This window comes from Nematolebias whitei, chromosome 23 (genome assembly GCF_014905685.2).
Source record: "Nematolebias whitei isolate Nwh7 chromosome 23, NemWhi1, whole genome shotgun sequence".
Lineage (NCBI taxonomy): Eukaryota > Metazoa > Chordata > Actinopteri > Cyprinodontiformes > Rivulidae > Nematolebias > Nematolebias whitei.
Window position 1 is genome coordinate 24,858,387 of NC_056520.1, and position 12,500 is coordinate 24,870,886.

Genomic DNA, 12,500 nt, shown 5'->3' on the forward strand with positions numbered 1-12,500 from the left:
TTAGTTCCCAATAGTTCACAGGTAATGACCGCAGAAGGAGTCATTAACCTAAAACTGAACTGGAACCAACGAGAACTGGTTCACCCGTTTCTCGTTATCCAAAACTTACCACATGCATCCTACATAGGCTCTGACATTTTGGTAAGGCTGGGTGTCCGCGTGGACACCAACAACAATGTGCTGTGGTCCCTAAAACCAGCCACAAAGAATCCTCCTGTGCTAGACACAGCAAACCTTAAGGCTGGGCAGACCATTCCAGAGGCCTGCCAGGTTGCTAGCAACCAAACCACCACAGTACCACCTCAGGTGATTAACCTAATGGTGCAAATCCACATCATAGCTGGACAAGCTATTAGCCATAAACAGGCATACTTTCAACCCTCTCCTGCATTTTTCAGTTTGGGACTGTCCGTGGAAGCCACGAACCAAGTGAGTCTTGACTCTAGGACCACATCTATTGCTGTGTGTAACACGGGCCTGGATGAGGTGCTGATCCCAAAAAACACTATGCTAGGATGGTTGATTTCAACTGACTTTCATGATTTTGAACTAGGCATTCCAGTTCTGGGAGGACTCCCAGACAACCTGGTACCGAGTCAAGAAGCTGGGCCAGTATGTTTCACGAAACCATCACAGGCCATCGCTCTTTTCTCAACCAATGACGTCGACCAAGGACCTCAAACCTATGGTGTCTTACCCATAGACAGGTCCGACGACTCAGAAAAGGATTCGTTGGAGCTCCCCAAGGAGCAAGAACCCTCATCAGTCTCATCACAGATTGAACAGGTGGTCGCCCAAGCCGACACTCTGACATCTGATGAAGAAAGAGACAAACTTCGCCAAGTTCTTTCAAAACATGAAAAGTCATTTTCAACTGACCCAGACATCACCCAACTTCAAAAGTTGGATGGTCCTGCAATTAAATCGATGTTACTGTATCTGACTGACCCAGACAAATACACTCCATCGAAAGTCGAACTGGATTCCAATCCAGACCTTAAAGTCCTCTTTCAGCTGCGCAAACAGTTAAAACTACTCAAGGACAGCCTAACTTTAGCTCATGGAGCGACGTCCTCACCCGTGTTCGCGGTCTCCCATGACCGAAGGGGGGTGACGCCAGTTAGGATAATGCTACCAGACGCGATAACGTGAGCAAATCTGACATCCAGAGTGAGTGATGCTCCGAAACGTCGTTTTCTAGTTGCTTAATCACTGCTTTTGTCAATGTTGAAACGTTGTTTTACTGGTTGCTTAGTCACTGTTTTTGTCGATGTTGAGACATCGTTTAATTGGTTTTTGGTATTGTTTCTGAACACCCCAAGCAAGAATGAATTTTGTTGTGTAGTTAAGTTAGAGACTAAGAGGCCTTTGACCATGCCAACATACAGTTCATTCGTTAAATTGCAATCTTTGCGGAGTCAATGTATATTATTGCTACCTTAAGTACCATAATCTACATTGATCTCATAACGCTTAAGCCGAACCTACTCGAACAATTCTATTCGGGGGGATAGCTAATTCTTTTTTATGAGTCTCGCCATAGACTTCCAAACATTTATGGGAAACCAAACACCCAATCTCAAGTCGTTTGTCTAAAAGACAACAGACAATTGAACCAAACTATATTTTGCCATGTAAAGCTAACTTAAACCGAGTTAGAAATGGAAAAATAGTTTGGAACCCTTTTCTATAGGTATAAACCCCTGTAGTTACCCTTTTTCAGCATGTTCCACCCCTTAACTGGTAGTTGTAGCTGTTCCCAATCATAATAGCTTACACACCAGGTGCATATAGTTTAAGGCCTTATGTAAAATCCCCTTCATAAGCCCACCTTAAACCACATAATTGCATGACACATTTGAACCAGAACGGCACAGGCTGGACATCCACCCAGAGACGACCGTCGCTGGAGGAGACCTGCAATCCTGATGTTGGTCTCCACTCTTCATCCAGTGGCTGCATCTTCAGTTCAATCCAAGGGAACCCTCTGTATGCTGATTAATCAACACTTCCAATCGTTGTGGATTTACCGTTGTGGATTATATGACTTTTTCCAATGGATTACAGACTCTGTTTCCAAGGGGTTAAAGCATTGCTACAATGGAATGACCAACAACATTATGGAATTATCATCAACACAATGGAATTACCAAGAACATTGTGGAACTACTTTTGACTTTGGTTTTCCTTGCTGGATTACATCAAGCTCAAGGACATTCGAAGGCGTAAGTTTATGTTTGGAATTCATCCCCATGGACAGGCGATGATTTCCAAAGGGGGGACTGTAGTGAACTTGACCTGATGTCAAAACTTGACCTTAGGATCATATGGGACTGAAACTGTCATTTCATTGATTTGAATCCAGAAATACAGGTTGACCCATCCTGAGACTTTCTTTCTTGAATTAATCAAGTGGAAAAAGACAATTCTCTATGACCATTACTATTTTACAAATGTTTTGATAATCAAAGTGTTTTAGTTCAAACAATGTCTACATGTTGAAGTGAACTAATCATTTTTTATTTTACTTAAAACAGTAATAATGATTCTTAATCCTCAATTCAAAGTGAAATCAAGTTAGAGTACGTTACAGAGTAATGATTCAATTTCTTGATCGTCTGCTTTGAAGTGAGCAAAGTTTGTAAGTGTGTCGAAGTTCAAGTTTCGGTCAACTGAAAGTTTACTGAAAAGAAATGTCATGTTTAACTTTTACAGCAAGATACTTGGTGAGTGACTCCATGAAGTCTGGTTTTCTCCATGATATCTTTCTGTCTGTTCTTAAACAATCTGAATCTTTTCCTTGACTTTTAATAACACCTTACATCACAAAACACACCTCTGTTTTGGTCCATCGACCAATCAAAAACTCTAAAATGAACCGGAAGTGACCCTTCTTAAAAGGTTGGCACTTCCTAGTTCAAGTGGAAGCGGCTGGAAGCTCAAGCTCGAAGCTCAGGCTCGAGCTTCAGTCTTGAATCGTGCCAGTCTGGAAGATGGAGTAGCAGTACCAGAGAGTTCGCAGTTCCAGAGTTCAGGTTGACTGGAATTCAGGATGCTGCTGAAAGAGAATCAAGCTGAACCAGAGACGATTTGGGGAATTATGAACTTCTGTTTTGGATAACCTCACGACTCCAGAGGTTTTTAGCTGTTCTCACGGAGACGCTGAAAGAGTTGAAAGGAGAGCTCTACACCAACGCTGAAACTATCATCTGCAAGGTAAAAGAGTCGATCTCAACTAAGCGTACCGTTGGCCCAAGCTGGAAAAGAAGGAGCGTGTCGGTTCTGGTTAAGACAGACAAATTCCCTCACACATCTCTCTGTAGATAAACCTCATCTTTCCATCTTAAAATTCTTCTATCTGCTAACAAATCATTACAGATATTTTTAGAAATGTCTGAAGCAAAGTTTCCAAATCACCGCTGTGTGATTTGACGTCTGTTCTGCTGAAAGTGAGGAAAACAATCGCCGTATTGTTCTCACTCCTGTAAAACTGGTTAATAAGCTGTCGTTTATTTTCAATTATTGCCAATTAATGTAAATGTGTGATGTGTTAAACTTGATTCTGTTAATAAATGACCCACTGTCGTGGTGAGTCAAAGATAATTAACGTCTCACGTCCACATTTTATTAAATTCAATGCACGACATCATTCAGTCCAGAAAAATGAACAAACCCGTTTAATGTATGAATATATCTCAGGATATGTCATACTACAATGACAACAATGGACAACAGCGACAAAAATAAAAAGTTATAAAAAGTCATACTACAGTTTTTTTTTAACAAATAGGATGGCTAAAAGAAAAAGGTAACAAAAAAGAGCTAGATTCTAAGGCGAATGTAGAAAACTAAAAACAGGAATATGTGCTGATGTTCAATGTTTTATGTTATGAGTGCTTAGTGTATGTTTTGTTGATGTTTTTCTTAGTTCATATCTTAGATGTTATTACTGTTTTTCTTAGACATTTTATTGTTGGATGTAACTGGGACCCTGTGTACATAATTTCGCTCCACCACATGTACCACATGAGGTGCGAATGACAATAAAGAAACTCTGACTCTGACTCTCTGATGTCTGCATTGGTCCCTGCCAGGAGTCCAACAGATTCTTAAAGCCACTTAGAGAGGTCAAGGTCGAGAGCTTCAATTGTTTTTGTAAGGTATTCCAGGAAACAGGAGCGGAGTATGAGAAGGCCCTCTTGCCTAGTTCAGTCCTCATTGAGGGAACACTGCAGGTAATAATGTCCTGAGAGCGAACACTGTGGCTGCACTCACGCAGAGACATGTAGGAGGAGATGTATGAAGGCAGCAGACCAAGAAGTGATTTAAAGATGAAAATGTACCAGTGGGAGAGTCTGCGTGAAGTTAATGATGTCCAGTTAACCAGTGAACACAGGGTGCAGTGGTGGGTACGATAATCACAGCCAGTTATGAATCTTAGTGCACCATGATAGACAGCATCCAACATCTGCAGGGTTCTTGTAGGAGCGTTCATGTAAATAATGTCACCATAATCAATGGAGGGAAGGAAAGTCACAGATACAAGGCGTTTCCTAGCATTTAGGGTTTGACAGGATCTGTTTCTGAAAAAGAAAACCAGTTTAACTTTCAGTTTCTTTACCAAGTTTTCCACATGGAGCTTAAAAGAGAGATGTGAGTCGACCAAGACACCCAAATATTTATAGGAATCAACAAACTCAATCGGGACACCATTTGAGGACAAAATCGGAGGAAGAACTGCTGGGACCAACTTCCTATTTGAAAAAAGCATCCCTTTGGTTTTGTCGGCATTTAGGACAAGTTTGAGGCGGAACAAATCAGTCTGGATGTAGCTAAATGCAGAATTCAAAAGCTGAAAAGCCTTAGCAACAGTTTTAGCTCGACAATAAGCAACTATGTCATCAGCATAGAAATGTATGGATGCATTAGGGATGTTTTTACCTACATTATGTATGTAGATTGTAAAGAGGGTGGGTCCTAAGACTGAGCCTTGTGGTACACCATTGTTGACTGTTAAATAACTGGAGGAAGTACCATTATGTTGAACACATTGCCTCCGGTCTGAAAGATAGTTAGAGAACCAACCAATGGTGTGATCTGAGAAACCGATTTCTGAGAGTTTATGACACAAGATGGTATGATCCACAGTGTCAAAAGCTTTAGACAGGTCTAAGAAAAGTGCAGCACAATAATCCTTAGCATCCAGTGCTTCAACAACGTCATTAAGAACCTTCAGTGAAGCAGTGGTTGTGCTGTGTTGTTTCCTGAAACCAGATTGATGGGAAGGTAAGATGTTAAATGAGTCCAGGTAATTTTTGATTTGAGAGTTTATCAGTTTTTCTAGAACCTTGGCTAAAATGCAGAGTTTAGAGATTGGTCGATAGTTGTTCAGTGAGGTGGGGTCACCTCCCTTCAGCAAAGGAAGAACAAAGGCTGTTTTCCAAGTGTCCGGGATGGAGTTTTGTCTTATGGAGAGATTGAAGATGTGGGTCACAGGGACTGTGATGATATGAGCAGCCAGCCTTAAGAAATAAGGTGAAAGTTCATCTGGACCTGCAGATTTTTTAGGATCAAGATCTTTTAACAGTTTATTGACCTCACTGACTGAGAACGGAGAAAAAGAGAAGCTGTGTTTAACTGAGGATTGACTTGTAGGAGGGATTTGATTTGTACAAGTTTGATTATTAAGTGAAGTGGTTGATTTTCCATTCATAACTGTGTCAAATAAAGAACTAGAAGCAACAAAATGTTTGTTGAAACAGTTCAGGATTTCGTGCTTATTTGACACAGGAACAGAGTTAATGAGAAGTTGTGATGGGAGGTCAGATGATTGGGAGGTGCCTGAGAGAGATTTGATGGTTTTCCAGAATCTATTGGGGTCATTTAGATTTTTGGAGGTCTGAGATAAGAAATAGTTGTGTTTTGCTCCTTTGACAGCAGTTGTACATTTATTCCTCATCTGTCGAATACTCACTCAATCAGTGTCTGAGTCAGATTTTCTTGCTGCAGCCCAAAGATGATCTCTCCTGTGCAGGAGGTCAGCTAGCTCTGGAGTAAACCAGGGGCTGTCACATCCCTTTATTCTGAACTGACAAAAAGGAGCATGTTTGTTCACAATAAATTAAACTATTATGAAAATAGTTCCAAACGGAGTTCACGCAATCAGTTAACAGAATATGATGCCAGTCAAAGTGAGACAGATCCCAGAGGAATGACTGTTCACAAAAATGTTTCAGATCCCTTTTTTGAATTAATCTGGGCTTAGAAGGTGGAAGTTTAATATCTCTCAAAGCCGCTGTCACACAATGATCACTCAAGATATTGGCAAATACAACTGTACCAGGGAATTTGTGAGGCATATTAGTTAGAAACAGGTCTAAGATGGAGGATTTTTCAGGACGGTTTTTGTTTAATTTTGTCCAAGAGTTGATCAATTGGGTAAGATTGAGAGACAGGCAACATTCCTTGAATTTATCACAGAGGGGGGTTGACTTAGCCCAATCAATGTTGAAGTAACCGGCCAAAAAGATCTCTTTGAATTTGAAATTACCAAGGAATTCCATCAGGGAAGACAGAGCCTCAGGTGTTGCTGAAGGTGGACGGTAACAACAGACTACAGATAAAATCTGGCCTCCATTCAAATGATGTTTACAGCTAAGGCCTCAATTTGGTTAGGAATTGTTTTTGAAGACACAGGACTAGCAACCAAAGAATCTCTGATGTAAAAAGCGACCCCCCCCCCACTTTTTTTGACGATCACAGTGGTAGATGTTAAATCCATTGATTACCAGGTCATTATTGAGTACAGATTTGTTGAGCCAGGTTTCAGAGATGAAGATTACATCTGCCCCAGAAGAACTGACCAGAATTTTTAAGGCATCGAGTTTTCTCAGAAGGCTATGAGCGTTTACATGCAGAAAATGAAGTCCAGACACGTTCTTAAAGTCATTTGGTGTGCTGTAATTAGTGGGGGGCCCAGGGTTGGGCTGAATCCCTGAGAGCAGTAACAACATTATTATCAGACATTTTCTTGAGTTTTTTGTGACTTATGTGTAATTACAGGAGTTAACAGTGTGACAATTAGCCCCCATAATCGAATCATGAGAAACATTAATGAAGACGCGATCATTCAGAACCCAAAAACAGTGAAAGTTGCAGTGATGGGCAGATCCAGGTGTATTAACAAGATTCAGTGACTCCAGATAATCTGAGAACTGAAAATAGTGACAATAATATGAATGATGCAGAAAAGTCTCAGACCATAAAACGTCACAGTTCAAATGGGCAAACAAACCCGACGAGGTGGCCCAACTGCAGTTTGAGTTGGGCTGAGGGTGGCTCCGGCCCCCCAGTGAAGATGGATGGATGCTCCCATGGGAAACAGAAGCTGGGTCCAATATCAACAGGCCAAAACAGAAACAGATAATTCGCAGCAAACAGCAGAGCGAGCTGCCAGAAAATCCTCCTGAAGTGAAAGGCATGATCCTAGCTCGTTTCAGGTCAACAGGGGCCAACAGCGTGATCCGGAATAAAATTAATTATTATCCAGGTGAGTTTGGATGGAGGCCTGCAGCAACTCTGATGTAAACTCCGAACTTCTCTCGAGCACCACGCAGCCCTGCTCCTTCACGCTGCTCCTTCAGCATTTTACGCTGGGTAACACCATTCTGGTAATGCTGCACTATCTTTCTGCACAACAATGGTGAAATTGGTGATCCTCTTATCATCTTGGCTTCTGAGAGACAATGAAACCCTGAGAAGCTCTTTTTATACCCAATCATGTTGTCAATTGACATAATTAGTGTTAATTGGTCTTCCAGCTGTTCGTTATATGTTCAATTTCCTTTTGCCAGCCACTTATTGCTACTTGTCCCAACTTTCTTGGGATTTGTTGACACTGTGAAATTTTGAATCAACATATTTTTCCTTTAAAATGTTACATTTACTCAGATTAAACATTTGATCTGTCATCTATGTTATATTACAAATAAAATATTGACATTTTCTATCTCTACATCATTGCATTCAGTTTTTATTCACAATTTATTTAGTGTCACAACTTTTTTTGGAATCTGGTTTGTATATAATATAATGCCGCCACTTTCGTTAATTTTCAACTATCGTGGGGGTCACTGGAACATAACGACAGATGAGGGATCAATGTAAAACATAATGGGTTCTGGTTCTCATCTGGCTTCCTCTGTTCTCACTTGCTCTGTGTGTCAGATGTTCAGATATTCTTCTGCCAATTTTCGTGATAATGGTATGTGTAATAAATTTTTATAGTAGCTTTGGAGGAGAGGCTGTCTGAATTGGAAGCTCAGCTCCATGCTGGCGAAAAACCAATTGCTAGCCAGATTCCCTTAGGCAGCACAGAGCCACAGAGACTGGCTCCTGTTTGTGGTCCTTTAGCAGACCCACAGCAGCTGGGACCTCAAGCCGGTTGGGTAATGGTCCATAAACGTATTGCTAAGGCTAAACCACCAGATTACCACAACCGGTTCACATTTCCAATCGATTTTCCATACTCAAGTGTCACACCCACTGAGAAGCAGACCCTGGTCATTGGGAGCGCCATAGTCCAAAACGTGGCACTAGGGACTCCAGTGACCATAGTCAAATGCATTCTGGGACCCAGAGTGGGTGACACCAAATCCTATCTGAAACTGCTGACTAAGACTAAGGTCGACGGTAATAACACCCGGTTACGCCAATCGGAGGTCACTAAAATTAATGTTGCTTCTGTATGTAACTTCACAAAAACTGTATTGGACTTCGTAGTTTTTTCTGGTCCCCTCCCCAACCTAGTGTCCTGAAAACAATGTGGGCTACATAGATAACTGGAGTGCTTATTGGGGAAAACCTGACTGTGTAGCATAGCTTAGATCCTTGTATACTGTTTCTTTTTTATATATTTTATATTATTGCTATTTTTAGGTGTAACTGGGACTTTAAGTACACCATTTAGTTCCACTTCATGTAGCACATGTGATGTGAATGACAATAAAGTCACCTTGAATCTTGAACCTTGAATAATTTTAAAGCGATAGTACAAAGGATCACCATAGCTGTCAGCACTGCCTGACATGAAAACCACAGCATGTCTATGCAAACCTGGTCTATTTTGTTTATTTGTCCAAATAAACATTGAAAAAACACTATGTTTCCAGAGTGTTTCTTGTACAAGCAGGGCCTTACTTACTTATTACAAACTACTTACATTCTACATTAAGCTTGACTTGCGTCCGGTCATGCAGAGTCTCACAGCGGTAAGTTCCTCGGTCCGACAAAGTCAGGTTGTAGATCGTTAGGCTGCGTTTACAGCCATTCTGGGCCAGTGTATGACGGGGACCAGACTGGATGACCACCCCTTGCCTCATCCATTGGACCTCACCTGTCTCCAAGCTGATTTCTGTTTCTAAGGTAGCCTCACCAAACTCTTCTGCTGTAACAGCCTCCATTTTTTTCGTAAACATGACTTGAGCCTCTAAAGAAAGTAAAGTGAAGCATAAATGTATGTAAATGCACTGAGACCTAATTCTAGTTTCAGTGATACACAAGTATGTTGTTGTCTTGAGAAAGGACTTACCCTGAACTTTGAGACTGGCTCTGCTCGTCTTTCCTTCAGCTTCTGCCGTAATCTTTGAGGAGTCCAGAATTTGGCACTTTTTGATAACTAAAGTGTGGCACAAGCCATTCTGGGTTGCTTGGAAATGATTGTTCAAGTTAATAGGTTCATTGTCCATGAGCCAAATAAAGTGAACATCCTCAGGAGAGACTACACACTTGAAGGTGGCATCTTCGCCTTCCAGTACGGTAGTGTTATGAAGCTCAGTGAGAAATTCAATAACTCGAGGCACTTAAAAGACATTAGGCAGAGAAAAAAGTTACTATCATGTAAACAAAAAGTCAAATAATCTAATCTCATGCATACTTACTCTCTACTCTCAGTGTTGCAGTGGTACAGTCATCTCTGGACTCACAGGTATACTCCCCTGCATCCTGTTGAGTTAACCGGTGGATGGTCAAGCTTCGCTCAACTCCATCTGCTCGAATGGAGAATCTCCTACTTGGGACCACTTCTACACCATTCTTGAGCCACTGGACATCTGCTTTTGGTTTGCACACCTCACAACGCAGAGTCACCATGCCATCAGCATGAGCCAGAGTGTCTTGGAGGGGCCGTACAAACTTTATTCTCATTTCTGCAATGTAAAAATGAAAGTTTTCAACTGTTCTTTAAAACCTCTACAACTGCTTTAGGAAGTATGAAATGAATCAGAAGTTGTAACCTTTCACCAGTAGACTGAAGCGTATCTGGTCTGTATTGGCATCACACGTGTATTCGCCAGCATCAGAGCGCCTCAATGGCTCAATGGTTAAAGTGTGTTTACAGCCTTCCATGTGTGCTAGGAAGCGTTCACCTTCCACTGGTGTCCAGTCTTTCAACCAAAGCACAGCAGCACTTTCCTTGGACACGTAGCTTGTCATGGTTATGCTCTCTGTTTCGTAGCCTGTCACTACAATGTCATCTTCCTTGTTCACAAATGTCACTGGTTGTTCTTTATTGGAAATGAATAAAGACAAATATTAGATATATTTATGACTATTTCCACCTCCCATAGACCCTAAAAAACAAACATTCTAGGTTTATACCTTGAACCCTAACCATGCTGATCATCTTGTCATCCATGGCATCACACACGTACTTTCCAGAATCTGAGAGTTGGATGCTTGAGATGGTAAGTTTCCTCAGAATCCCAAATGTCTCTATGCAGGTACGGGAGTCATTGGTGAGCAGCCTGTCATTACAGTACCACTGGACTGGGGCATTGGCACGGGACAACTCACAGGCCAAGATCAAGTCATCGCCTACTACCAATTCCTGGTAATCAGAGTCGTATGAATTTCCTACAATAGTCACTGGGGGTTCTAAGATAAAAATAAAAAAGTTATTATTATTATTATTATTATTAATTATTATTATTATCATCATCATCAAAATTCATTTTAAACAAAAGGAATGAATATTTCAATATTACCATGTACTGTAACCTGGAAGCTGAAACTGTCATCTTCAACATCAAGAACATATTCTCCTGAGTCCCCAAGTTCAGCATTAAGGATCACCAAGGAGCAGAAAGCACCCTCTTCCTCCTCACAAAACCTTTCATTACCATCAATGCGACACCCATACTTGTACCATTTGGCTTTGCCATTGGCTCTAGAGAGTTCGCACTCCAGCACAATGTCATCTGAAACCAGGAACTTTAGGTCTGTCTTGATGTCTGACTTTCTTAAGATCTTCACAGGTGGTTCTGCGGAAGTATAAAGACACTAATCTAAAACATGTTTTTTAATGGAAAGACTGAAATAACCATTATAACAACCTTGGACTCTTACCAGAAACTTTGATCTGGAAATCAATTTGATCATCAATAGCGTCACAGGTGTATTTCCCAGAGTCTTCTACAAGTGGAGAACTGATGGTAAGACGACGAATGATTTTATCCTCTGTGATAGTGATATTGCTGCTTTCTTTGATTTCTTTGCCATTTAGTAGCCATTTAACTTCTGCTGTTGGCCGCGATACCTTAACCTCTAAAACAATTGGTTTACCGACAAGACACTCTAGTCTTTCAGTGGTGTTTTCGGAATGACTAAGTGTTACTGGTAGCTCTAAATAAAAAGAAGTCAAGAGGTAAGCAAAAAGTAGAAGGAATATATTTATTAAATGATCAGATATCATGCTAAATGTCCTCCTCACCTGTAATAGTAACCAGGAAGGTAACTGAGTCATTTTCAGTGTCACAGATATACTCCCCAGTATCATCCACTGTAGTGAAAGGGATAAGTAGTTTCCGTTTGGCCCCATCTAGTTGCAGGATCAAGTTAGGGCCCTCCTCTACTTCCAAACTATCCTTGTACCACCGAACAGGAGCGTCTGCTTGAGAGACCTCACAACTGAGCTCCAGTCTCTTTGAAGCAACGTGTGCCAGTTCCACCTCTGGTTCACTGGGGGAAATTATTCTTATTGGTGGCTCTGGTGCAGGAGAAATATATTCAAAATCTAAAAGTTATTGAACCATACTAAATTGCACACTTTAACATGTATTAGTATAGTTGGAAGTTTTACCTGTAATAGTTAGCTGGAAGAAAACAGAGTCTCCATTCGTTTCACAGACATACTCTCCACTATCATCCACTGAGCTGCAGAAGATGGTTAGCCTCCTGTAAGGACCCTCTGACAGAAGCTGAATGTTACTGGTTTCCTTCACCTCCTGGCCATCCTTGAACCACCGTATCATTCCATTAGAACGAAATAACTCACACTGCAAGTTGATCTCTTCTGATACGTAATGCTCCATCACAACATCATTCTTGGGTTCCACAATCATCACTGGAGGTTCTAGTTTTATGGTTGGAGAAATGAAAATGGATACGGTGGATGGACACAAATCCTCTATATAATGTGATCCTACTTGGTTGGCATGCAAATA

The 12,500-nt window shown here is 41.1% G+C and overlaps 1 protein-coding gene across 1 annotated transcript in view; it reads right to left on the reverse strand.

Annotated features, from left to right (window-relative positions):
• obsl1a (obscurin like cytoskeletal adaptor 1a) overlaps window positions 1–12,500 on the reverse strand; it is a 75,840-nt gene that overhangs the window by 33,366 nt on the left and 29,974 nt on the right. Inside the window, exons 10-18 of the mRNA XM_037696706.1 lie at window positions 12,137–12,409; window positions 11,768–12,043; window positions 11,404–11,679; window positions 11,043–11,318; window positions 10,657–10,932; window positions 10,293–10,562; window positions 9,939–10,205; window positions 9,590–9,859; window positions 9,221–9,487 (exon numbers count right to left, since the gene is read on the reverse strand). Of these exons, the coding sequence (XP_037552634.1) occupies window positions 9,221–9,487; window positions 9,590–9,859; window positions 9,939–10,205; window positions 10,293–10,562; window positions 10,657–10,932; window positions 11,043–11,318; window positions 11,404–11,679; window positions 11,768–12,043; window positions 12,137–12,409 (2,451 nt within the window). The remainder of the gene's footprint in view (window positions 1–9,220; window positions 9,488–9,589; window positions 9,860–9,938; window positions 10,206–10,292; window positions 10,563–10,656; window positions 10,933–11,042; window positions 11,319–11,403; window positions 11,680–11,767; window positions 12,044–12,136; window positions 12,410–12,500) is intronic.